The 25893-nt window shown below is 44.7% G+C and overlaps 9 protein-coding genes and 1 pseudogene across 11 annotated transcripts in view; 6 read left to right on the plus strand and 4 right to left on the minus strand.

Annotated features, from left to right (window-relative positions):
* On the minus strand, positions 1-407 carry LOC128256720 (uncharacterized). The gene has a single exon (XM_052987252.1). It carries the CDS (start codon positions 283-285, stop codon positions 1-3), a length of 285 nt encoding a protein of 94 aa, XP_052843212.1. The 5' UTR covers positions 286-407.
* LOC128256682 (aminopeptidase N) overlaps positions 1-25893 on the plus strand; it is a 153679-nt gene that overhangs the window by 48933 nt on the left and 78853 nt on the right.
* LOC128256725 (uncharacterized) lies at positions 1114-1476 on the plus strand. The gene is made up of 2 exons (XM_052987258.1): positions 1114-1248; positions 1317-1476. The coding sequence occupies exons 1-2, from the start codon at positions 1211-1213 to the stop codon at positions 1474-1476; spliced, it is 198 nt and encodes a 65-aa protein (XP_052843218.1). The 5' UTR covers positions 1114-1210.
* On the plus strand, positions 1546-2673 carry LOC128256721 (mitochondrial import inner membrane translocase subunit Tim10). Its single transcript, XM_052987253.1, has 2 exons — positions 1546-1696; positions 2416-2673. The coding sequence occupies exons 1-2, from the start codon at positions 1546-1548 to the stop codon at positions 2541-2543; spliced, it is 279 nt and encodes a 92-aa protein (XP_052843213.1). The 3' UTR covers positions 2544-2673.
* On the minus strand, positions 2632-4177 carry LOC128256698 (uncharacterized). Of its 3 annotated transcripts, none has more exons than XM_052987224.1 (4): positions 3941-4177; positions 3670-3874; positions 3028-3612; positions 2632-2967 (listed from the first exon to the last, which is right to left on the minus strand). In XM_052987224.1, exons 2-4 carry the CDS (start codon positions 3847-3849, stop codon positions 2707-2709), a joined length of 1026 nt encoding a protein of 341 aa, XP_052843184.1. In that variant the 5' UTR covers positions 3850-3874; positions 3941-4177; the 3' UTR covers positions 2632-2706. The 3 variants fall into 3 exon arrangements, with proteins under 3 accessions (XP_052843184.1, XP_052843182.1, XP_052843181.1); XM_052987222.1 differs by having other exon boundaries at positions 3670-3884; XM_052987221.1 differs by lacking the exon at positions 3941-4177 and having other exon boundaries at positions 3670-3934.
* LOC128256715 (baramicin A1) lies at positions 4319-4835 on the plus strand. The gene is made up of 2 exons (XM_052987247.1): positions 4319-4476; positions 4536-4835. Exons 1-2 carry the CDS (start codon positions 4425-4427, stop codon positions 4820-4822), a joined length of 339 nt encoding a protein of 112 aa, XP_052843207.1. The 5' UTR covers positions 4319-4424; the 3' UTR covers positions 4823-4835.
* On the plus strand, positions 4988-6715 carry LOC128256696 (TATA-box-binding protein). Its single transcript, XM_052987219.1, has 2 exons — positions 4988-6249; positions 6309-6715. Exons 1-2 carry the CDS (start codon positions 5485-5487, stop codon positions 6585-6587), a joined length of 1044 nt encoding a protein of 347 aa, XP_052843179.1. The 5' UTR covers positions 4988-5484; the 3' UTR covers positions 6588-6715.
* Positions 6707-7619, minus strand: LOC128256703 (eukaryotic translation initiation factor 3 subunit K). Its single transcript, XM_052987230.1, is given in 3 exon segments — positions 6707-7000; positions 7003-7391; positions 7457-7619. Coding segments are annotated over 3 exon segments (666 nt in total). The 5' UTR covers positions 7528-7619; the 3' UTR covers positions 6707-6794.
* LOC128256742 (probable G-protein coupled receptor Mth-like 7) lies at positions 7744-9312 on the plus strand (annotated as a pseudogene).
* Positions 9397-23318, minus strand: LOC128256678 (protein stum). The gene is given in 13 exon segments (XM_052987198.1): positions 9397-9910; positions 9975-10169; positions 10231-10357; positions 10417-10522; positions 12286-12930; positions 17078-17633; positions 17692-19255; positions 19257-20207; positions 20209-20224; positions 20281-20401; positions 20404-20747; positions 22018-22064; positions 22066-23318. Coding segments are annotated over 13 exon segments (5556 nt in total). The 5' UTR covers positions 22837-23318; the 3' UTR covers positions 9397-9797.

A 25893-nucleotide genomic window follows, 5' to 3' on the forward strand; every position in this document is an offset into this window, starting at 1 on the left:
CTAGTGCTTCTGCTCCTCCGCCTGCTTGTGAGGGATTTCTGTGCTCTGGTCGTGGAAGCCCAACTTGGACCACTCGGTTTTCTCCATAAGATTGTTGTCCATGCGACAGGCCAGGTAGTTTCGGGCGTCCTGGCGGCACTGGCTCGTATCCTGGGCGTTTTTGCGCAGACAGCTGGCGTAGAGCAGGAACTGCTTCTTGCAGAGTCCTTCGTGGTCCAGGGGAAAGGAGCCCTTCTCGGGCGGCGTGGGCACGAACTTCTTCTGATTGTAGATCTGTGAAGTCATTTGGTGGTAGCTCTGCTCTCGCCTTATCTCAGTTCATTGATCAAATATGACTTTATTACGAAATTCGGTAAATAGCGTCTAATTTAGTGTGACCGGTTTTATTGGAGTGCCGGGAATGTTCTAGCGGATTCTAGAAAAATACTAATAGGAAATATACCAGAAATTGTGAGTAGTGGAATGTCTCATTGGAATCTTATTAGAATATACACATTTTATTTTCAAGTCCAGCTGTGAAAACTTATAATTTGGAATTATGAAGGAACAGCGAAGAACAGTTGTAAATTTATAAATAAAAAATATACATAATATTAAAAGTTCGCGGATTAATTCCTATGTAAGATTTCAACTGAACAATTTTAACCGTGAACATTCCCGAAATAAATTCCTTAACAAAAAAACAATTTATGAATTTACGGCAAGAAGTTCTCAAAACAAAATTAATATTAACCAATGGATATTTCAAATATTGTCTATTGGTAAAATCCATCTGTATAGTGAATATTTCTTTTTAAAATAAATAGTTTATGAATTTTCTCAAATTATTAAGTCGACCAATGTATGTATACAGTAATAAAAAATCATTTGCAAAAAATTATTCATTATATAAACTACATTTTACAAATTCATTAAAGAAATTCTCTAACAAAAAAGACATCAATGAATCCTAAGCACATTAAAAGGCCACTAAATTTGCATATATACTTAACTTAAATTTAAAAAAAACTTTAAAAACGTCCGATTTTTTTTTGAATATGCTGTAGAAAGTAAAACATTTCAATAAACAAATCACAGTTTTCCGAAAACAGTGACTTATTGGATAATGAACATCCCTAATGCCGCAACAGTCACACGTGCCAGTGATAAAAAATCCCGCGCACCTTTCATCCAAACGCGTTAGTCACATGTAGATTTTTCGTAGCAGGCTATGTCGTTGGGCAACGCAGGGCGAATTGCTGTTTGTTGGTTCGTACTAAATCCCAATTAAGTCAAGTTACACAAGTTTATGGACATTGACATTCCGCATCACTCAGGACCGTTCTGACCGTGGGTGGCGTGTACGCTTTTGTGCTGTCGAAGCAATCCGTTGAGAACCGGCGTTACGAGAGCATGCGAATTCGTGAGCGCATGAGGAAGGCAAACCAGGGCGATTACGACTCAACCGCAGCATCGGACAGGCGATTCGACTACTAACTACTACGAGCACCCACATCCACACCCACACCCACACCATATAAGCATAATCAGGAGAAGCACCCCGAGATGGCCATGCCACAGATCAGTTCCGCCGACCAGGCCAAGTTGCAGCTGATGCAGGAGATGGAGATCGAAATGATGTCCGATTTATATAACCGCATGACGAACGCTTGCCACAAGAAGTGTATTCCACCCCGCTACTCCGAATCGGAGTTGGGTGAGTACAATATGCTAATCGTTATATATAGGTGTTAAATGTCCCAGCTATACTTAGGTACATTTTCTCAGTTCATTCTTTTACCTTAGGTACAGACAAAATTCAATTACTAAGACATTAAAATTTAAATATTGTAATATAATTTTAGAAAATTGTATGAAGAACGCATTCAATAAGTACATCAAAGAAAACATTTTTCGAAAATTCAATTCAATTCTTCACTCTTGCAGTCGACATGCTTAGAATAAAGCTTTTAGTGGTCTTCAATTGAATAGAGATCTTACTTAAATGTATCCATGTGAAAACATTTTAATAAATGAACTTAAAAAATATATCCTTTTTCTATGTCTGCCATAGGAAAATGCACTTTTGGGTTACCCACAAAAATTTCTTAGAGCCAAATTTATTTACAGTTTGTACATCTTTAATGTACATTCCAACTGAATTTGTTGTTTTTCATTGCCTGTTTGAACATTGGATTGAACTATATTTTACGAACATCTCCAAAGGATTAATTGGTTTTTCCGAAAATTAATATTCAAATTATTTGCCTTCAAATAGACTCTTTCCTATCAGAAAGGAATATTTCATTTACTTAATATCAATTATTAAAATGTGATTTCATTGTTACAAATATATCCTTTCAAGCTCAGATTAAACAAATAGTACCTACTATACTAACTATACCAATAATTTCCCTCCATTGCTCCATTTTGCAGGCAAGGGCGAGATGGTCTGCATCGATCGCTGCGTGGCGAAGTATTTGGACATTCACGAGAAGATTGGCAAGAAGCTGACGGCCATGTCGATGCAGGACGAGGAGCTGATGAAGAAGATGTCTAGTTAACCTGTAACCCCATAACCCCCATTTCCACATAACCAATGTGCATTTTGAAGCGCTACGATTGTTAGAGGTACATGTACAAAACACCCAGTTGTAGAGAATAAACCACAGATTTATGAGTGCTACATAACAACCGACCATGAGCGCACATCTAGCATCTATGCTCTCAAAAGGTGGTGACGAAGCGCGACATTTCCGGCAGCATGACACTCAGGTCCTCGATGTTGTTCTCCAGCGTGCTCTCGTCCGTGGTGTCCAGTTCGCTGGTGCGTACGCTGTTGGCCCAGTCGGAGGAGTCGATGTCCAGCCCGGCGCCCCGAGCCTGATCCTCCTGCTGTTCCTGGGTGTTGAGGCTAGCCCGGCTGGACAGGCCATCGCAGGCTTGGGCGGAATCCGCCGGCGGATCCACATAGAGGTTGGTCTGGCGCTGTGGAAAAGTGTGGAAGATCTAAACTACAGACCACTGACAAGACTGCTCGAAACTCACCAAAGCCATTAGCTGCAGATCGGGATGACGACTGATGGGATTCTTGGACAAGTTGAGCATGTGAAGGGTGCGCAGCTCCTCCAGCTGAGACCTCGAGGGCAGCTCATCAATGCGGTTGTCGTTGAGGAAGACGAACCGCAGCTTCTGCATGGCCATCAGCATCCTGGGCAGTCGTCTCAGCCTATTCCCCTTCAGATTCAGATGGACCAGGTTCCCCAGCAGTGCCAATGTCAATGGCACCTCCGTGAGCTCGCAGCCCTCGGCTGTGAGCCAACGGAGCGAGGACAGGGCTCCGATGGCATCAGGCAGCTTCTTCAAGGGATTGCCTCGAACCCCCAGCGTCTCGAGGCGCTCGCAGTTGCGAATCTCGGCGGGCAGTTCCTCAAGACCGGTGTTATTGCACCAGAAGGTCTCCAGCAGGGTCAGATAACCAATTTCCGGGGGCAAGGAACGTATGCTATTGCAGCTGATGTTGAGAAACTTCAGCCGGACCAAACGGCAGACGCAGAGCGGGAATTCATCCAGTTTATTGTAGTCCAAAGTCAGAACTTGTAGCCGCTGCAAGCTGCCAACGGAGGATGGAATCTGTCAACGGAATAGAGTTTATTATTTAGTTCCTTTATTCACCTTTGATGCTACCACCTTTTTCAATTTGTTCTGGTTGAGGAAGAGTTTCATCAGCGTTTCGCACTGCTCGATGATGTCCGGCACCTCGGTCATTTGGTAGTGGGATAGATTTAGGGTGAACGCCTTCTTGTAAATCGCATCCTCGCAGTTGGCCAGCACATAGTTGTTGCGAAAAAACTGGCAGACCTTCTCCATTTCGCTTTTTTTTTTTTATTTATTCCTCGAAAGAACTTGAATTTAGCAGGTTTTGGTTCCTAAATGGTTCAACACTCTTCTGAAAACTTACTATGTTTGGGGAAATCGCTTTTTTCTTAAAGGATTCGAAATTTGTAGTTTCGAAATATTGTCTCTCTTGCGCGTTTTTTTCGTTTGTTTTGAGTGCATATTATATAACGCCTCTCGGAATCTATATATGCATAAATGTCTCTGTATATTGCACTCTTTGGTTGCTTTCTCTCCCCAAGCTAGTGAACTAAATTTAAAAATCGCATTAGCTGGGTAAAAGCAGCCGCAAAATGGTATATGTGGCCAAAGGTTGATTCTATTTTTATATATAATTAGAATTATTGGGACATTGTTTTTTATTTGTAAGGTTTATCAATTATTGAAAGCTCCAATTCTGGAACCCAATTTCGCATTGTAGGCTGTGATGTCACCAATTCTCAGCTGCTAATTGGCAAAAGCTCGGTTTTTTCCCGGCTTGTATAAATAGATTTTGAATTACCAGACTGCTCTCAGTTGAATTTGAGTCAGTGTCTGGAAACTGCAAAATGAGATCGTTTGTTTTGCTGGTTTTTGTTGTGGGCAGCTTGTTGTTTGCCGGTAAGTTGAGTGTGGGAATCGAGAACCGTGAACATTCGTTGAACTCTCTTCCCGCTAAGCCTCAAATGCGCAGCAGAATTATGATGGGAGAGATGGCCCCCACCAGTTCGGAACACCTGGAAATGGCATCTATATACGGGGTCAGAACGAAGGACCCTACACGGTGCCCGGCGTGGGCGGTACGTTCCAGAATTCGCCCTCAAGTGGACAACATGTCTACACCGACGAACAGGGCAATACCTACTCTCATACCTCAACCGCAAGTGCCAAGAGTTTGGCTTCTTCACCTTTGGGCCTCAGCATGGGCGGTGTCGTACTTTTGTTCCTGAGTTTAATTACAATTTAATTGGCTAATGAAATATGCAAGTGTTCGAAATAATTAATTAGACACATTGTATTTCCTCCCTCGGAAAAAAATAATTTGCATAAATGAGAAGTTAAATGTAATATGCAATTTATTTCACTTTCGATAACATTTTTTAACATTGTAAACAATGAAATTGTTTATTTCTTGCGAACTTGTATTGTTTTAAAAAGTGCGCCATTTCGGTTATCGATAGGCAAGTTACGTGAGGGGAAGGTAAAACGTAAATAGCGAAGTCAACTCGAGTTGTTGCAACCAGCCCAGTGCTGATTTGTATTTTTGATTGGACTGCGTTTTAAATTACCAAAAATTATTCTTATAACCTCAACATACACAAACCAACATATTATTAATTTGAAGTTTTTGTAAAATAATACTTTTTAAAATGCCAATAGACGTAAGGGAAAACGTAATACCTCATTAGTTATCGATAAGTAGGCCAAAATACCACCCTGCATTGGCCGATTGCCATTCACACGGAAGGAGCCACAGGTACAACGACGAACGCGGCTGCATTATTATTATTTTATTTCCCCGCTCCGTGGGCATGCAAATTAACCCGCGATCAGTGTGTGCCCGCAACCCAGCTGTATTGAATTGAGTTACCCCGAATCCCGCGTAGAGATCAAAAGACCAGCAGCAATATGGACCAGATGCTCAGCCCCAACTTCTCGATTCCGAGCATCGGAACGCCGCTGCATCAGATGGAGGCAGACCAGCAGATTGTGGCCAATCCGGTCTACCATCCGCCGGCGGTGCCGCAGCCGGATCCGGTGATGCCGGCCCCGGTTTCCGGCTCCGTGCAGCAACAGCAGCCGGACACCAGCGGATCCGGTCTCTTTGGCCACGAACCCTCGATCCCGCTGGCCCACAAGCAGATGCAGAGCTACCAGCCATCGGCGTCCTATCAGCAGCAGCAGCAGCAGCAGCTCCAGAGTCAAGCGCCCGGCGGCGGCGGGAGCACCCCGCAGTCCATGATGCAGCCGCAGACGCCGCAGAGCATGATGGCCCACATGATGCCGATGAGCGAGCGCAGTGTGGGCGGATCGGGATCGGGCGGCGGCGGAGACGGTCTCAGCAACATACACCAGACAATGGGACCCTCCACGCCGATGACACCTGCCACGCCGGGATCAGCAGATCCCGGGATTGTCCCACAACTGCAGAACATCGTGTCAACGGTGAATCTATGCTGCAAGCTGGATCTCAAGAAGATAGCGCTGCACGCGAGGAACGCCGAGTACAACCCCAAGCGATTTGCGGCCGTCATTATGCGCATCAGGGAGCCAAGAACCACTGCCCTGATCTTCAGCTCCGGCAAGATGGTGTGCACGGGGGCTAAGAGCGAGGACGACTCCAGATTGGCGGCGAGAAAGTACGCGCGCATCATTCAGAAGCTAGGTTTCCCTGTAAGACAACTGAACATCCAATTGCGAAGAAGATTCGTCAAACCTTTTCTTGCTTTTAGGCCAAATTCCTCGACTTCAAGATTCAGAACATGGTCGGCTCCTGTGATGTCAAGTTCCCCATCCGCTTGGAAGGCCTGGTGCTGACCCATTGCAACTTCAGCAGCTACGAGCCGGAGCTTTTCCCCGGCCTCATCTACCGTATGGTGCGACCCCGCATCGTGCTGCTCATATTCGTGTCCGGGAAAGTGGTGCTCACGGGCGCCAAGGTGCGGCAGGAGATCTACGACGCCTTCGACAAGATATTCCCCATATTGAAAAAGTTCAAGAAGCAGTCATAAATAGGATAGTGCTTTATTAGTTGTGTACGTGTACGTGTTAGGGTCGGTAGTTCCGGAAGTCTGATTGTGAGTGGGAGCAGCCTGGCGAGCAGCTCCGATCGAGAATAAACAAAAATTAGTTAGCTGTACGGACAGGCTTTTATTTTGTTTCCGTTAATTACTATTCGTAGAAATTTAGACAAGTACTATTGAACGCAGAGGGGGATCCTACAGGCACTGGGCCATCAGGGCGCCGACATTGTCGAACTCGATCTTCTCCGTGATGTTCTTCGTCTTGATCTTGTCGTCCTGTGTGGCCACCACGACGAGGCCCTGGCCCTGGTGCTTCCAGCCGTTGCGCTTGATCCAGCTTTCCAGTGTCGAGTCCTCGATGCCGCCGAGCAGCTCCTTCAGCAGGTCCTTGCGGATGGTCTGAAGGTGGTGCCCACCACATGCGACACAAATTTGCGAATGGAGTCGTGGAAGCCGGAGATGTGCCGGAACATGGTGCGGTTCACCTCGGCCCGCTGCCAGAACAGGGTGAAGTCGGCGCGCTCCAGGATGTCGGCCAAATCGATGATGGTCTGCACGTTCTCGTCCTTCATCTGCTGGGGCAGCAGCAGGCACTTGGCCATCACGAAATCCGTGTGCGGCAGGCTGGTCAGCGACTTCAGCAGGATTGTGTACGTGATGTCGAAGTTGAGCATGTGCGGGTTGAACTGGTACAGCTTCAGCACGGCCAGATTGGCCTCCAAGTCGTAGGTGTTGTTCTTCGCCTGATCCTGCACATAGGCCTCCAGTGTTTTCAGATGATCCGGATTGTAGCTGCGGGAAAAGCGAGGTTATGTTCCTGAGCTGGCTCTTGGTCCGGGAATTATCCATTCACTCACCGCTCGATGCAGCCCAACATCTCCTGGATGGTCTGGCTCTGTCCGTTTTCCATTTTCACGAGGTGCGACATTTTCTACGGCCGAATTGTGTGAAATTCGCAAGTTGACGTCGTGTTTTTTTAATGAACGCCGTACTATAAAGAACGAATCGGTGTGACCGCACTGCGAAAAATGCATTAGCCCACGAAAACAAAGGAAATAGGGTCACACCGCGTAAAAATAAGTAAGGGGACTCCTATTACTGTTTGTTTGCCCATTACAGTTATTTTGAGCGCCCCATTTAAACAATGCGTTACACGGAAATCTGATCAATTGGAGCTCGGCTTGAAAAGGAATTAACAGAGCTATTCAAGAACAGTTGACCGATTTTCAATCTCTTTAGGACGCTTTGACCAAACTGTCCGAACTGATCCGTTCAGTTCAGCGAGTCAACCGGTTTTTACTTAACGAAGAACCGATTTTATGCCCTTGCAGAAGGTATTATAATTTCAGTCAGAAGTTCGGAACGCATTGAAGGACACATTTTCGGCCCTATAAAGTATACATAAAGTATATAGCTATTGCAAAAATTAAATATTCTTGAAAACATTAAAATTATGATTTACTTGCGTATATGTTTAAAAACATTAAAGCTATGATGATTTGCAGCTTAATTATTCGATAGTTCGATGATATCGTTTTCTGATTTTAATTAAACTAAAAGCGTAATTCTGAACTGTCAAATTATTAACAAGTCAAAAAGAATTAAAAAAAAAATAATAAATAAAAGTTACACTTAAGAACTAATTTTTTTTTTATATATTTTTATTGTTTCCATGGGAGGTTTATGATATAGTCGTTCGATTTTGACGAAATTTAAACCGTATTCTGAAATATTTAACCATTAGTATATTTCGAAAAACTACAAAAAAAAAAATAGAAAAAAGGAAAGTTATAATTTTTTTTATTTTTTTTCCCGATTGTTCCTATGTGAGCTATATCATATAGTTTGACGAAATTTAAACCGTATTTCTGAAATATTTCACCATTTCTATATGTCGAAAAACTAAAAAAAAAATTAAAACACAGCAAAGTTATAATTTTTTTTCCGATTGTTCCTATGGGAGCTATGTATATGCTATAGTTGTCCGATCCGGCTCGTTCCGACTTATAAACTACCTGCAATAGAATATCACCTCTGGAACTCTGTTATCAGCTATCAATTGTGGAAGGAATTAAAGTCGATCAGTCGCGATGAACCTTGTTATCGGTTTCTGGCCTACAGCGTTTTTGTCTGGAGCTCTGCTGCTATCCCGACTGGAGTCATCTTTTTGATGAACCATTTTTGGGAAAAGGATCCCCACAAATGGGATTGGATGCCCTTGGTGGGTTATATGGATTGTTCGGTGAACAGTAAGTTTTAAGGGGAACTTTTGTAAATCAGAAACTTATTAGGCAACTATGTAATTACTTTCCTTTACAGTTGACAATTGATCTGCCTGGATTTACTATCACGGACCCTTACTGGCCCTAAATACCTTTAATGTGGTTTTCTTTATACTGACAGCTATCCACATTGTGAATTTTAGGTGAAAACTTAACTCGTTTAAATGCAACAAACTGTCGTAAGCGCTTATTACTTTTTAGTTTGGAAACCATGCTTAGTAATCATTCCATATCCCTGATACAGCAACCTTCTATTTCTGCGCATTTCTGTCATAATGGGAGTGTCGTGGATTTTCAACCTTGTACGGCTCAACAGCTTTTGGCAGGAGGCTCTCAAGATAGCCGATTATTACCATTACGCTCTTGGTATTATCACTTTTGTGCTGCTAATTCTTAAGCCCAGTACACTTAACCTGCTCATGGATAGGTAAGTTATCTGTGATTAAGACTAACTTTTAACAAAACTTTTCTCTCACCTAATATAATTCGGGGAGTCAGAAGGTAAAGGACCCGGTCTAGCGACTAAAAGACTTATCTGAAAGATGATGGAGGGATTTGAGATGAGCCATATGTTAAATACATATTTTCTAAGAATTTGAAAACCATTTTACGACACATTGACTTTTCTGTAAAGAAAGTAGATTTTTGCAAATATTACAGCAATAATCGGAGTAATTTGTAAGCAAAGATAACTGCAGCTTAAAAAAAAAACAAAACCCTAATCTTTTAGTGGAAGTTTAATGATTCTAATACATATACATTCATGTATTTCACGTTTAAAAGGAAGTTCTGTTCCATTTCGCTTAACCTGGAAGTTCATGTGGAAGTGCATGTTTTTGTGGGATCTACATGTTTTGTACAGAATTATGTACACAATGGTATAAAAAGCAACTTAGTTGTAACCGAACTCGGAGGACTATGTCTTGGCCGCCTCAACGTCGCCATTCCTGGCTGCCTCCGCCAGCTGCGCCTGGCGCTGCTCCTCCTCCAGCTCCAAACGCTCCACCTTTTTGATCTTGCTCAGTTTCTCTGAAAGTGGGAATCACATTTTGTTCGAGAGCTCTTAGTTCAGAACGGAAAAACTGCCGCTTACTTGCACATTTCAGCATTATGGTGCCCCACCAGATGGACCAGCCCCATCCCACGAAGCAGAAGAGCACGCAGAAGAACTGCGACACGGCCACAATAATGTTGATGATGAAGGATCCGATCCTGGCCCGGGCACTGTCGTATTGCGAGAAGCGTGGAATGCCCACGCACAGGCAGAAGAGTCCAGAGAGTAGGGTTCCTTAATGGGGAAGCCATCATAAGCCTAATAACTTTTGGATTATTTTTTTTGGGCAACCCACCTAGACCGGGAAAGACCACATTGCAGAAGGCGCAGAACCAGGCCAAATACAGCGGCAGCACTGGAATAGCTCCCTTCATTTTGGATGCATACTCTACCAGGTCCACGTGAAGCTTCTTACGCGTATCCTGCTTGTCAATAAACGAGTTTTAGACCATTTCTTTCGTTATTTAATCAAAATACTTGCTTCGCTGGGTGGCGGCGCCTTGATGCTCTGCCTTCGGGCATTCGACTCGCGACGCTTCTTTTTGCGACAGCACAGCAACATCAGCCAGAAACGCTTGCAGCATCCCCTGAAATCCATACATATATTAACATATCAACGTGCAACATGGAACATGCAACTGCAATTCCGATTTCAGATTCGGTAAATTCAAACTACATTGAAGGATCCCCTGGCTTGGCCTATGCTTTCAACACACTGAATTACAAAATGAAGACTAAGAATTGTAAAAAAAAATTTTGATATTTACATATGTAGGAACATATAAAATGTACCATTTGGTATTTTTTTCTACATTCCAATTCAATTACATATAGTTTAGGTGCAGTCTTTCACTGTTTTGCACTTCATGTAATTAATTAAGACATTAATATACATTAACCAGAGCTAATCAGGAAAAACCCTAAACGCTTGTAACTAGTCTCCATGAGTACTTTTAACGTCCCAAATCCCAGACGCGGTTATAATTCAAAATCGCAAAAATTTAATAAGGAATATGGTTAGTGATTTAGTGTTGACTGAAATTAGTTATAACTTTAGTAAAAATCTAATTGATATTTATGCCTGTGCTCCAAGTAGTTAAATAGGTTTACTATATCTACATATATTGTTTTTGGTCTGTATTACTGAACCACTAGATTTGTATACTTTTGTAATGTACATTGTTAATTTCCGAAAACATTAATAGATGATATAGTCTTAAATAGAATTGCCTGGAAATTGTATATATCAGTTTTAAAGCAAACTAGTATATAGTATATATTTTAAAAATCAAATCCTTTTTAAAAATGTTTCTCTTAATTTGTGATACGATTTATTGATTTTTTGGAATGATTTTTTTTTTTATTTTCGAAGTGTTTGAGATACTTTACTAATAATTTAATGCAAACTATATATTTTAAAAATCAAATTCTTTTTTAACAAGAAAGAAAGCAAACTTCGGCAAGCCGAAGTTCATATACCCTTGCAGCTATTGCAAGAATTAAACATTTTTGAAAACATTAAAATTATGATTTACTTTCGTATATGTTTAAAAACATTGAAGCTATGATGATTTGCAGCTCAATTATTTGATAGTTATTTTATATATTTTTATTATTTCTAAGGGAGCTATATGATATAGACGTCCGATTTTGATAAAATTTAAACCATAATTCTGAAATATTTAACCATTGCTATATGTCCAAGAACTAAACAAAAAATTAAAAAACAGAAAAGTTATAATTTTTTTCATTTATTTTTCCGATTGTTCCTATGAGAGCTATATGATATAGTCGTCCGACTTTGATGAAATTTAATCCGTAAATCGGAAATATTTAACCATTACTAAATGTCGAAGAACTAAACAAAAAAATAAAAAACAGAAAAGTTATAATTTTTTTTCATTTATTTTTCCGATTGTTCCTATGGGAACTATATGCTATAGTCGTCCGATCCGGCTCGTTCCGACTTATATACTACCTGCAATAGAAAGACAACTTTTGGGAAAGTTTCATGCAGATAGCTTTAAAACTGAGAGACTAGTTTGCATATAAACGGACGGACAGACGGACAGACGGACAGACGGACAGACGGACATGGCTAGATCGACTCTACTAGTGATGCTGATCAAGAATATATATACTTTATAGGGTCGGAAACGTCTCCTTCACTGCGTTGCAAACTTCTGACTGAAATTATAATACCCTCTGCAAGGGTATAAAAATGTTTCTCTTATATTGTTTTAGGAAATATGTTTTGAACCACACATTTTCTTTTGATTTTTCGGCATGTGTTTATTTTTGGATTTTTCAAATTTTAGAGATACTTTTTAATTGTTTTCCAAATACTTACTCCTTAACTTGGTTTTCCTCGACATCCGCTGTCGCTGACATCGCCGCCTCGGAGGCGCCTTCCACAACCGAGGACTCGGTGGGCTTGATGCCCAGCTCGGGATCTTGATCGCGCCAGGACACGGAGCTGCCCTTTTTGTTGGGTCGATTGCCCCGACGACACGGTATGCAGAAGCAGCACCTCTTCAACTCCGTCTCGTCGCCCGTGGTGGGGTCCACCTTGTTGACCGCGCGACAGCAGAACACCTTGCTCAGGCAGAGGCCGCACTTGCCCCGCGCCCTTGGTCCCGTGCTCATGTTGGCCTCCTGCGTGGCCCGAGGCGCCACTTCCGCCTGGACAGGATCCTCCGCGGAGGCGGGTTTCTTGCGACAGCTGCGGCAGCAGCAGCTGGACTTCAGCCAGTCGGTGGCCCTCTTGCGCTTCGGCTTGGTCTCATCAATCACTTGGACATTGGTGGCCGTGGTGGCACTGCTGTGGCCGCTCCACAGGACGGGCTGATCCTCGGCGGATGGGTTGCGCTCACGGCGCCGACAGCAACGGGAGCAGCGGGATCGGCGGCAGGGCATGAACAGCTTGGAGCAGCATCCGCACAGACCCCCCTTTTTGGCATTATCCTTGTCCTCGAGAAACTCCTGACTGCTGCTTCTGATTCAAAAGGAGTGAGAGGAAAGGTGAATCATTTTAAAGGATAAATATGTTGTATTCAAAATATGATAAAGAAAACTGCATTAACATCTTTAAATGAGCTAGCGGGTAATAAAATATAAATAATACTATTTACTGGACTCCATCATAATCACTTTAGAAATGAAGCGAAAAGGGGTGATAAGAAAGTTTACCAATTTTTAAGAACCTTGAAACAAAAAATATTGTTAAGGCCAAATCTTTGACGAAGTTAATCGGTAATAAAATATTTACTGAACTCTAACCATAATCACTTTAAAACTCCATAATTTACACTAAAATAAATAAATAAATAAATAAATTTTAAGCCGTCCAAAGTGTAAAACTTCTTAATAATAAAAATTCATTGAAAAGTATTACAATGGAATTTTTGATCTAAGAAAAATAAACCTTACATTAAAACTCTTAAATTGAAACTCTTGTGTTAAAAAAGTATGTTGGAGTTATAAATAATTATGTAGAGATTTAGGGATGATACATCAGTATTCTGTACAAATTGTCACATATATTTTTATGTTCGTTAGCAAATATATCTCATCACCTAAAACGCACTGTACTTAAAGTTAAATTATTTACATAAGCAATATTGTTCGTTTTAACTTTAGTGGAAGTGAAATTGAAAACTAACTAGAGTTTCTTCTGTTTCTGTACTCTTTTTTTCACTTTTCAAAAGCCTCAAGTCCTAGTAATGTAAAGATTATGACATGGCCTAAAGCAACTTGCAGCCATGGCTAGCCCACCCCATTGGCCTTGACTATCAGGCGACCGGATATAAGCTTTTATGGCTTCAGGGATTGGCCAAGTGCCAAGCGGCGGAAGTGCTGTATGATTGGAAAGTTCAAGTTTGTGGGATAGTCCCGAATCACTTCCGCACCTGGCTGGCGTGGAATATAATCACCTTCGGAAGTGAATTACCATTAGCACGGGCCCATGGATGCCGCATCCTAGTATCGCAACGTTATGAATAATGCAGGTGCAGTAGTGAGCAGAGTGTGATGCTAGATCTTTGGCTTTTGAACTTTAATCTTGGCATAATGAAGTCTCGCCATTTGGGTCGATTTTGAATATTTCAGCCACTAAAATGTGTCACGAGAGTTTTGCTTTTTGGACGCTTACACAATTTCTTTAAGGGTCCATGCCCGTGACTGGTAAATAAAAGTGTTCACGTGTGTATATTATATATATATATATATATATGTATATATATAGTGCTTGGCCAGAACGCCTGTAATTCCGTTGTGCACGAGCCAACGACCAAACGCAATTTGGAGGTCGGTTCCGTTCGCAATTCAAACAAAACTTCGAGACAGTCGCAATGAATGGAGTAAGTTTTCCGCACATTCTTGGCCTGGGAAGGCCCCTTGAAGGTCAGTGCGTTTATTTACCCGCTGGCAGATGACTTCGGCCGATAAGTTATAATGGAATCTTGTGCCTAATTACCTAAAGAAGTACTTGTCGCCATCGATGAACGGGTCCTGGGCCAGATCCACCGTGTAAATGACCGCGTTACTTGGCGTTCCGTTTAGCATTTCGAGCTTCGAATTTGCGAATTAGCGAATTATCTGGATGGATGGATGGATGGGTAGTTCGTATTAATTGCTGGGAAATCATCGACTGGCGCGAAGTTTGCCAACTTTCCCAGTGAATTTCCCTGCGAGTGAGTGCTGCGGTTGGCGCGATTGTCCGGCCCGAACTGATTTGTTATTGCGGCAAGAAACTTAAGCCGTGTTGCGAAAATACTTTTCCCCTATTTTCCGCGCACGCTATACCATACAGTACAGTACACTCGCCAGCAGTGGACCCCGCGTCCGCTGGGAAAAGTGGTTTTCCCTGGGGGGGAATGCCCACTGTAACTGGTCGCTCACACGTTTTCTTGCGGGTCTCGCACGGTTGGAAAACAATGCAGTGAAGGACATCGTTACCTTCGTCGACTGCGACTTCGCGACCTGCCGACGAACGGATTTCCTCAAAGGCGGTCCCTTTTGCCATCGTTGGGTTGGCTAGGGCTCTTGGCCACCAGCCAGCCAGCCAGCCAGCCAGCCAGCCCCATCCCATTCCGCCCCCTGGTTCCTTTCGAAATTTATTGACGCACTTATGAGTGGCTTGACGGACCTGTGCCTTCAGCAGCAGCAGCAGCGGCGTCTTAAGCACGGAACTCCTGCCCACACGGCACTGTAAAGTTTTATGTATCATAGTGGTTGCTGGTGGTGGTGGCTCCTCAACCCCTCAACCCCTCGACCCTCGACCCGTTGACCCCTCCACCGGGGTTTCCTGTATGTAAATTGGCTGGCCAGGCTCTGTAAGCCTTGGCTGGTGTGCTTTATGTGGAGACCCTAGGCTCCAGGCAAAATGTTAGTAGCACCACTGGATGGTCAGCCTTCCCGCCGAAAAATTCAAATTCGAGTTGACTGGAAACGGACAGATTCAATAAGGGTTTGACTGATGAATATTCATAATGGTCATAGCGAACATAAGGAATTTAGTAATGGTTTGTTAGCAAGTCCTTTGGCGACAACAGCCCAAAATAACCATTTTCAAGGATTTAAGCACAGTGTATACCTGGTATACTTAGTAGCAAATATATATGGGGTTGTGAAAGGTCACTGTAGACTGTGGATCTTAACCTTAGAGAGTTTAGAGGTTCCATCAATAGCATGTGTTGTGCTCATGCTTTGATAGATTTGATGTTGGTTTGAATGAGAAGAAGACCAAAAATTAATTACAGAAATACTTAAAGCTGTTTAAAGCCTTTCTAAGTTTCTAAGAGGTCTCTAACGAAAGTCCAATAACAACACATAAAATGCATACTCAGCTTTTCAAAGCTTATTATTTTTTTTAGTTCTTCGACAAACAGTAATATATATTTCAAAATTACGATTTAAATTTCATCAAATCGGACGGCTATGAATGCGCCCATAAAAACAAAAATATTAAGTTTTAAAAAAAATTCTTCTTGATTTTTTAATAATATGATAGTTTAGAATTACGCTTTTAATTTTATTCAATCGGAATACGAAATCATATAGATACCATAGGAACGATTGAATATTTAAGCTGCAAGTTATCACAACTTCAATATTTTCAAACATTTACGCATATAAATCGAAATTAAAATGTTTTCAAGAATATTTAATTTTTGCAATAGCTGCAAGGGTATATAAACTTTGGCTTGCCGAAGTTTGCTTAACTTCTTGTTTTAAAAATACTATGAGTTATATAATTTTAAAGACCTTACTGATACCCAGACCTTTATGGTGAAAACACCTTTGGGGCTCTGCATGTAACACATTCATAACACTTACTGAACTGTGCCAAGCCAAAATTGGAAGACACATGGAAACTACCATTTTTAGAGATTTTGAAAATCTGTATGAACATATATCACAGACACAGCCACCCGTTCCAGAACAAGACTTTTTTTACATACAAATAGACTGGTTTTTCCACTATCCAGAACAAAATAAGCCTTCAAAGACTACACCCATCTGACAATTGGATTCTTGGACGTCCCGCAAGTGGGAGACTCATATAAGACGCTCAGACCACACTGCCCAGTTTAATAATGGACCTATATTTTTGAACACCACTATCTGGTACACTTTGCAGGTGTGAAAATAAATTAACACTTCAGTACCAATCCCTGAAGATTCCCTAAGGAATCATACGGGAGCCAAAAGGGAATTCCACAGGAAATCCCTCGGAATTCTTCATAAAAAAAGGCCCGGAATTTGTATGAAGCAGGCGGCTGTGGCCCGGAATTCGAACTCCGTGAGGATTCCGATAGGAATTCCTAAAGAATTTCAAAAATAAATCCCAGGGATTTTCCCCTTGTATTCCCCCCGGAATTTCTAAATTATAGGCAGTTCCCAGAGAATTCCTGAGGAATTCTCCACAGGTATTCCCTAGGAACTCCTGGGGAATTCCTTGGGAAAATTGGGAGGAATCCTACACGCAGCACACAACCAAATAAAACTTTTGTTTTTTTTCACATAAAAAAAGTAGTGAAAAATTCAATAATTTCATAATAAGACAAAACTGTTAAAAATTTCAAACCTGTAAAACCTAATAGATCTACAAACTCCTTAGCTTCCACACCAAGGTCACTTACTTTGCCAGACCGCCGCTGCCCGCTGTAGATCCTCCCTGTCCGTCCGGCGATCTTCGTTTTGCGTCCACTTTGAAGTCGGCTCCACTCTCGGGCGTGGGCATAACATGGCCACCCAGGTCCGACTCGGAGGCATCCAGCACCGTGGGCAGATCGGAGCTCTCGCACTCCACCTCCGGCACACTGGCTATTCGATCGGCGGAGCTTTCGTTGGGATGCAGCACGGAGACAGCGGCCTCGATGGGTTGCGTTGGGGGAAACGGGGACTTGGGCAGCTCCCCCGAACTCTGGGGAGCTATGCTGCCGTCGGCGGTGCCCGTTCGGGAGGCGGACTCACCCGGCCTGGCCGTGGTGGTGCCTGAACTGGGCGTGGGCGAGGGATCTGCGGCTAGGTCGTTCTCCAGGCTCTTCAGATCGGTGAGATTTTCGCTGATGGTCTTGTGGATTTCGTCGGTGGCCTCGGTCACGGTCTTCTGAATGTTCTCCAGGGTCTTCTGTGACTTTTCCAGAATGGCAGCGGCATCGTTGGACATGGGTAGCGAGGTGGAACCCACTGTTTCTGGAAAGGAAACATGCTGAATTTAGCGCTATCTTGTATGATAATATTGTGAATTCACCTTCGATTTCATTGGCGTGTTCCTGCACTGTGGCCACTTTGCGGTTTTGAGGGGAATCCGATCGGTTCTTGGTGCTCTTGTTGCTCAGTAGGCTCATCCTGGAGCTCATGCGCACTAGTTTGGACATGTTGGCTCCGCCAGAACCCTTGGCACCCGGCGTTGAGGGCACGTTAACCTCGCTGGTCACCGCGGGAACCGCTTCCACCGCCTGCAGCACCGCATTGCCCACTTGGGCAGCCAGTGGCGGAATGCCCCCGGCGGAATCGGAGCCATTGGCGCCCTTTTCCAGGGTGATTCCATGTGATTTTGTGGCTGCAGGCTTTTTGGTGGTCTCCGTTGTGGTTCCACCCGTGGGTTTGCCTTTGGTCACCTGAGATTTGGTCCGTACTGCAGCCACTGGCTCCTTGCCGTTGCTCTTGGCGCCAACTGCCTTTCCCGCCTCCTTGCCCTTCTCCACTTTGGTATCCTTCGTTGGGATGCCCCTGCTTGTCTTCTTCTTTTCTTCTACGGTCGGTTTTACCCCAGCCCCCAGAGTTTTCTTTGCAGGCTTCGCTGGTGGTTTTGTCGAGGATTCCGTCTTGGTCTTTGGTTTGGCACTTGCAGGGATCTTGGGCTTCGCCTTGGGACTTCCTTTGCTCACTCCCACTTTTCCAGCCTGGCTGCTCTTGGGCGTCGACGCCATGGCCTTGGACTTATCCGGCGACTTCGATCTCTTCTTTGAGGAAGGCGGCGGGGACTTGGTTGCAGCTTTGGCCGACCTGGTGGGAATTCGGGAGCGGGAGTTCCGGCGGGATAGGATCTCTGGAGGCTCCGCCTTTGCCCGACTGGACACTCTCCTGGCCTGGCTAAAGGCCTCGGGACTGATTGATTTCCGGCGACCCATCATTGCACTGGCTGGACTCAAGGAGATGGACTTCCGGCGACTGGGCGTAGTGGCTCGCATGCTCCTATTCCTGGCCAGGGTGGCGGGTGAAATGCTAGAGGATCGCAGTGAGGAGGAGTTAATACTCAGTCGGGAGTTAGCACGGGAGTTGCCCCGCGAGTTGGACCGCTCCAATCGGGAATTGGACCGCTCCAATCGGGAGTTGGACCGCTCCAAACGAGAGCCCGGCCTGGAAGCTGGACCCCTGGATGCGGATCGTGAGTCCCCCGGTCTTCCACTCTCCCGCGAGGGAGTCCTACTGGGCTGCATCGATCTCGAAGGAGACCTACTACTGGCATTCATGGCTCTCGAGGGTGGCCTACTAATGCTGGCCCGGGAGCTTCGACCGGAGGCAGTGATTCCAAAGTCCTTCAGTGGCGAACTGGACCGTGACTCTGGACTCTTGCGCACTGGAATGCGGGAGAGTGAATCCCTCCGGGTGGACACCTCCGATTGGGTATCGACGCCGTCTCCCATCAACGAGGATCTGTGGGTGGGACTGTGCGCCGAACTACTGTCCTTGTTCGGTGTTCCAATGATGGGCGACAAGGTGCTGGGCTTGGCCACCTTCGCATGCCTGCTCATCGGCTTGAGATCTCGATCCCCACTCCTCTGGAAGATGGACTGCCGTCGCTGGCCGAAAGCTGGGTATCCTGTTGTTGGGAATCCTCTTCGGACTCGGGCCCTGCACCGATTTGCGCCGCATCCGGGACAGAGTTTGGGCTGCTGGCAGTGTGGAGAGCGTGGGTCGGCGGAAACTGAAGTCCGAGGTGGTGGCGGTGACACTACTGAGATTGGAGCTGCGCCGATCCGAGGCCGTTTGCGTGGAGCTGCGACGTTCCGGCGAGGTGGAGCTGGAGCGGCGTCTCGCCTGGCCGGCGGTGCCGTCGAAGGAGGGCCTGCTCAGGTCATCCAGACTGCACCAATTGGAGCGCGGCGGCGGGATGTGGACGAGCGCCTCCTCCTTGTTGATGACCTTCAGGAGACCGCGCTGGCTTCGCGTGGGATTCAGATTTGGCTTCAGGGGTCGCGGCAGTGCGCCCGGCGGAAAGACAGCCGGCTCCCGGCCGCCCAGCTCCATGGTGGATCCGTAGTGCAGGCGGGGAATGGCGCTGCGATGGGGATCCGTGATCAGCGGCAGCGTTTCCATGCTCTTGATCTTCTGGCCATAGGGCATCGGGCTGCGGCTGGGACTCCTGCCCATGGAGCCTCTCCTAATCTGGGCTCGCGGCGTAAAGGTGTCGATGGAGGAGGTCAGCGAGTCCCGCTGCTGGAGGATGCCCTTCTGGGGCGTGGCCAGTTTGCTGCGGCTGTGCCGTCCACTCATGTTGAACTGCACCGAGGGGCGTGGCGAGTCATCCGTGGTCTGCTGAACGTGCTGACTGGGGGGCAACTCGGGCAGTCGGGGATCCGAGCCGAAGATCGATCTCCGGCGCGGACTGATCTGCGGCCGGGCGGCCGGCGATGAGGTAGTCGTCGATGTCGACTGGATGGAGGCGTGTCTGCGGCTGGTGGGCGCTGGCTGTGGCGTCCGTGGAGCAGTTGGTGGAGCCTGGCCCGTGGACAGGATGGTGAAGGCAGTCTTCTTGTGTGGTCCGCGGCTGGTCCACTCTAAAAGGAATGGGTTTAATATTATCTATAATTTTTTAATTCCTGTCTATGCTCACCTATAATCACCCCCCATGGGAATGCAATCCCTGATGATGACTGGTGACATCTCCCGCTTTAAGCTGGGAGCTGGTTCTACGCTCTGGTTGTCCTCCTGCTCCATCATGAGTGCCCTCTGGTAGGGGGTGGGGCTGCCGGGGGCGGTGGCATTCCATAGTCCGCCAGCAGATGCCTCTGACTGCCAGTTTCCAGGCGCAACTGCTCCTCCAGGTATTGCTTCGGTGAGAGTACAACGTCCCTGGCGGCCGACACCTTCTCGTTGGGCGCCACACGCTCCTCGCCGCCGCTGCTGGAGCTGTTCATGTCCTGGATCATGGTGGCCAGCGGCGAGAGAGGTCCCTCGTCCTGTTTCATCGACATGACCATCTTGGAGCTGGGCCGCAGTCGAGGGATGCGCGTGAACTCCGGAAAGTGCTGCGGTGCAGGTCGAAACCAATCCCTGCCCGAATAGGAGTCACTCAGCAAACTGTAAGATTATGCGGAGAAATAGATCAAGATCAAGTCCGAAGATCAAGATATTAGACAACTAAAAACATGATAAACAAGTACGGAAGTAAACTTCTGCATGCCGAAGTTTAAATACCCTTGCAGCTTTTGCAAAAGTTAAATATTCTTTCCAACATTCAAATTCCGAATAATATGCGTATAGACTAATAATCATTGAAGCTATGATAATTTTAAGCTCAATTATTCGATCGTCCATATGGTTAAAGTTAAATTTTTTTTTTTATTTTTTTATGGGAGCTAAATGATAAATTTATTTAAATCCGATTCGTTCCAACTTACATATCAGCTGGAATAGGAAAACAACTTTTGGGAAAGTTTCATGCTTAAAAAATGCTTGCGTAGAAACGGACGGACGGATAGACGGACATGGCTAGATCGACTCCCCTAGTGATGCTGATCAAGAATATATATACATTATAGGGTCGAAAACGTATCCTTCACTGTGTTGCAAACATCTGACTGAAATTATAATAGCATCTGCCGTGGTATAATAATAAGAACTAATATTAACTTGACATTTTTTAAAGAAGCAACTCTTGGAAATTATAACACAAATATAAGAAGCAATGACAAAAATATGAATAATAAAATAAATATTTTTTAATGAATTTTAATAATATATTTATGTTTAATCTTAAGAAAAAAAGGAAACAACTTGATCGAAATTACAAGAAGCAGTTCTATATTCGAGTAGCCCGACTGTTAGATAACCGTTACTCTGTAAACCAGTTTCAAAATAAACATGCCTTCGGTAGATGGCGCCACCAAATCTATTCGGGCGGCAAACTAGAAGCGACGAAACTGATTAGTTGACTCTAAGGTCTGAAGAACTTCTGAAATAATAGTTGGAATTTGAATGTTGTGGGTGCTGAAAGATGTACATACACCGCATAAACATTTACTGCTCAATAACTTTCCTCTGCCTTGTGTTTTCAGTGTTTTTCGATTTAAATTAAATTAAATTTAACATAAGGGCGTAACTAGGATCAGCATGTTAAGATACTAACTAGGTTATCTAGTTTGCAAGATATCGACACTCATACGGACAGACAGAAAGACATGGCTAGATCGACTCGGCTATTGATCCTGATCGAGACTATATATTCTTATTAAAGTGGGAAACGCTTCTCTATACCGGTTATATACTTTTCAATGAATAGAAGTAAAGTGTATAATAATTCAAATAATAATCTACTTATAGTTATATTTTGGTGTAAAAGTAAACCCACCCTCTGTGATCCTCGGTTGTAATGCTGGACACACTCAACTTGGCGGGCCGCTTGGCTGGTAGTCCTTGCCGGCTCATCCTCCCCATCGTCGAAGGACATCCTCTGACCCACCACGGTGTACTCCTCCTCGAATTCGTTCTCCAAATCGTACATGTCCGGCTTGTTGAGGATGTCGTCGGGAGCCAGGAGGCGATAATTGGGGGAGCCCAGCTGCTCCGAGCTGGAGCCACCGCTCGAATTGGGAAGGATCTGGATGTCGGGCGGCTGCAGGTACGGCAGGAGTGATCCTCGCGGAGTCCTCGTGTACGGCACACTCGGAAAGATGCGCTCTCTGGCGCCGGGAATCAGGGCATTCAGCGCCACGGCGGCCACCAGGGCATCCTCCTCGGAGCTGGGCAGCTCCACCGATCCCGTGCGCAACGTCTCAAAGGCGGCCGTTCCGAAGTAGTCATCCGGCTGGACTGGCGGCGGAACCGGTTCCCCAAACAGGCTGCTATACGGCTGGGCATCCGACTCCGAGGGCTGGCGCACAAAGCTCTGGTTGGAGGCGAATGTGGATGGGGCCATCGTGTGGGCGGAGAGGATGGAGCGGGTGCGATAGCTATAGTCCACCGGGATGATGGCCGGCTGGAAACTGGAATCGCCGCCTGTGGATCTGGGACGTGGATTCGGTATCGGTGTCGGTTTTGGGTTCTGGATCGGTATCGGTATCGGTATCGGTGGTAGTGCTGCTGCTGATGCTGATGGATGCATGGGCATGGGCATGGGCATCGGGGATGGGGATGGCGATGATGATGAGTACGGGAGGGTCTGCTGCATGGCTTGACATGGGTGCTAACCGATCTCCGGCCCTCACGCATTTACTATGATTTCCTATCCATTGTTCGTTCTTCGCGGAATTCAATCGGAGGTGCAGATGGAGCAACTGTATCCCCGTGCGGGACACTGCGAGTTCGTCCTTCGGCTCAGTTCAAGTGCCACAAAACCAATGACGCCAGCAGCTGTTTATTCGAAGCAACAGAATGTATTTCAAAATCACTCACAACACCCATTCGCGCACACATCTTGTGATGTTACAGACACCCAAGCGAGACCTTCCGGCCCTTGCAATGTCAGAGAGACGTACACGCGACGCGTTCGCCGGAGTGCGGAGCCCCAAAGCCGGAGACCGAAGACCAGAAGCCGGAGAGCGAGACTGAAGGACTGTCGGTTTCATTGCCAACTTGCAGTGATGGGAAAGGCATTGGCATTGTCTGCCTATAGGCAGAGTACAATGGGTACCTATGTTATAAGTACTCAAAAGTCACGTCTTTTATGTTTAAGATTTTTGTACCTTTTAACTTAGTTACCACTTAGGAATTTACTTTAACAGGTTATTGATAAAGAATGTTTAAAAAAATATATGCAATTATGCTTTAAAATAACCGAAGATCCAACACAAATAGTGATCTTTTACTGAGATAGTATTATTTAAAAAAAAATTGTTATTCCAATATCTTCAAACATTATCTGAACACGTAATATTCCAATACATTTTGGTTTATAAACTTTCAAGCAATTCTTTTTAAAAATGGTTATTTTTTAAGGAAGTTATTCGAAAATAAATTAAAGCCAATGAATATTTGATATTTGCATATATAAAACTAACTTGTTTAGTTAAAATATCTTTATTAATCGGCAATCCAAGAAGTAATGAAAATAGCTAATTAGGTACAACCGCCTAGATAGCTCCCATCACTGGTTATGGCGGAAAACTGTAGAGTAATTATTATTGCTATGGCTATATTTTCTAATGCCATTTCACTCCTATAAATAGCTGCGTGTGCGGCGCTGATAAACCCGCCTTCAACCATTGAAATCGGCAACGGCAACGGCATGGAATGGAATGGAATGCACCTGCTGTGTGGCTCCCAACCCGAATCGGAGCGGAGTCCAACTGCAGCTCCCAAACGCTTGTCTTGGCGCTAACGAGAGCATAACTTGATGAGGGCTCAACAGCTGGAAGGAGGGAGGGGGGACTGCTTCGGATTGCTTGGATTTGGCTTGACTGCGCCGGGATTGCATGTTGCAAAGTGCCGCATTAGTGACTGCACTTGAAGTCGAACTATCCGAGATGTGGAGGCCAGCGGGCTGAGACTATCACCCGAAATAAGCGATGGTTTAATTGGCAGAGCTCCGGCTGAGTACGCAGATATTTTTGCGGAATGACGTAGCCCCGGAGGAGGAGGCGAAAGGTGTGAATGAATGGCCTTTGTTCGCATTGATTTTCCTCCGCCTAATATTTAACCTACATTTTATGGCCCGACGCCGCTCGAATTTCGGTGACACACTTTGGGCCACAGGAAGTGACTTGGCCGGCATTTTTTTTTGTTTTACTTTTCTTGTAGGTGGCCATGACGCGTGTGCGGAGTTGGCCGGCTACCGGGTTTTGGGTCCCCAACAGTTTGCGAAATGGTTTTTTAAACCGTTTTCCGCATTACACGCAGTTTTCATGCATCTCATTGGGACGCGGTCACACTTAAATAACGTCTCTTAATTACTGCCACGTCCACACTAAAAATTTGTAGTTTGGCTCTGGGAGCGCATTATGCAATTTACTTTTCCGTATGCGCCCATTTGTGCTTAAAGTTTACACTAATTCCGAAATAGAATGCATTTGCAGAAAAGCCGCAACAAATAATGGCAACGCGACGGAACGTGGCCGCTGCCTAACTTAAACTGATGGCCGCCCAGCGGTAAGTGAGCAAAGGAGGCCTTCAAGAGAAATATTGCCTACACTTCAAATCCAAAACAGCACACAGTGCCCCCCCCCATACACACACACACACGCTAACAACAACAACAACAACATGAACAACAGTTTGCACACGCAGAGCCGCTGAGATATTGAGACTGGCGAACTGAAAAGCCGAAAAGAAAAGCGACCGGGTGCCAATTCGCCGCAAGTTTTCCGCTTTTCGCCGCTCTGCGAGGCGGCTGCATTAGTTGTTTGCATGTTTTGTTCATCTGCTCGGCGTTTGCTTCTTTTTCTGCCTCTTAGACAACTTTTGATTATTTCACCTGGCAGGCTGTGTGACACCTGTTGGTATTTCAGTGGCACGCGATTTTCGAGCACTCGCACACCGGACTCCTCCTCCCCTCCCCTCCCCTCCCCACCTCCCCTCGTTAAGTTTTCATATTTCTCATATTTTCGGTATGGTCGATACTGCGATACTCGGATGGCAGTGATCTACCAAATGTACACAGGTGAATCAATCACGCACTTTGGCTCGTTTCACATTGATGCACTCACAGCCATTCACTTTTAATGTGGTACAGTATAGCTTTAGCTTTCATTTTTATCGTGTTCGACAAGGTTGGCAAAACCATTAAACACTAAGAGATACATTTTCTTTATCAGTAAGGATGTTTCTTTTAGTTCAGAAAAACCACGAAAAGTATTTATTGAGATTATGACTATCATTTCACTTTTCACTTTTAACGTAATGCAATTTAGAGTTTTACAAGGAAGGCAAGAGCACTTAACACTAAAAGATATATTTTTTTGAAAGACCTTATCCTAACAGCAAAGATAAATGTTCAGAAAGGGTTTTCATTTAGTTCAGATAATCATTAAAAAGTATGGATTGCGATTATGACTATCTTATTTTTTTTACTTTCAAATTAAATTAGGCAACCGTGCCTTGTTAATCTTGTTATCTTGTTAATTTATGTTTATGTTTATGTTAAGTTCTGTGAAATAAAGTAATTTAGCCAAATAACTATTTTCTTATGTACATTAACAGTGTAATTTTTTCAATATATATAATATAGTACAAATATTTAATTTAAAAATTATATGTTTTTGTTTACCCGTTTGAAATTGAATTTTTGAAG

The sequence above is a fragment of the Drosophila gunungcola genome, assembly GCF_025200985.1.
Source record: "Drosophila gunungcola strain Sukarami chromosome 2R unlocalized genomic scaffold, Dgunungcola_SK_2 000027F, whole genome shotgun sequence".
In the NCBI taxonomy this organism is placed as follows: Eukaryota; Metazoa; Arthropoda; class Insecta; order Diptera; family Drosophilidae; genus Drosophila; species Drosophila gunungcola.

Bases quoted from the DNA above. Each gene is read 5' to 3' on its own strand.
- LOC128256725 (XM_052987258.1), top strand. From the start codon at position 1,211: ATGTCGTTGGGCAACGCAGGGCGAATTGCTGTTTGTTG. The intron at 1,249-1,316 runs GTTCGTACTAAA...CGCATCACTCAG, and splicing joins GGGCGAATTGCTGTTTGTTG to GACCGTTCTGACCGTGGGTG.
- LOC128256696 (XM_052987219.1), top strand. From the start codon at position 5,485: ATGGACCAGATGCTCAGCCCCAACTTCTCGATTCCGAGCATCGGAACG. The intron at 6,250-6,308 runs GTAAGACAACTG...TCTTGCTTTTAG, and splicing joins TTCAGAAGCTAGGTTTCCCT to GCCAAATTCCTCGACTTCAA.
- LOC128256721 (XM_052987253.1), top strand. From the start codon at position 1,546: ATGGCCATGCCACAGATCAGTTCCGCCGACCAGGCCAAGTTGCAGCTG. The intron at 1,697-2,415 runs GTGAGTACAATA...TCCATTTTGCAG, and splicing joins CTACTCCGAATCGGAGTTGG to GCAAGGGCGAGATGGTCTGC.
- LOC128256715 (XM_052987247.1), top strand. From the start codon at position 4,425: ATGAGATCGTTTGTTTTGCTGGTTTTTGTTGTGGGCAGCTTGTTGTTT. The intron at 4,477-4,535 runs GTAAGTTGAGTG...CTTCCCGCTAAG, and splicing joins GGGCAGCTTGTTGTTTGCCG to CCTCAAATGCGCAGCAGAAT.
- LOC128256698 (XM_052987224.1), bottom strand. From the start codon at position 3,849: ATGGAGAAGGTCTGCCAGTTTTTTCGCAACAACTATGTGCTGGCCAAC. The intron at 3,613-3,669 runs GTGGTAGCATCA...TTCCGTTGACAG, and splicing joins ACCAGAACAAATTGAAAAAG to ATTCCATCCTCCGTTGGCAG. The intron at 2,968-3,027 runs GTGAGTTTCGAG...ACTTTTCCACAG, and splicing joins ATCTGCAGCTAATGGCTTTG to CGCCAGACCAACCTCTATGT.
- LOC128256720 (XM_052987252.1), bottom strand. From the start codon at position 285: ATGACTTCACAGATCTACAATCAGAAGAAGTTCGTGCCCACGCCGCCC.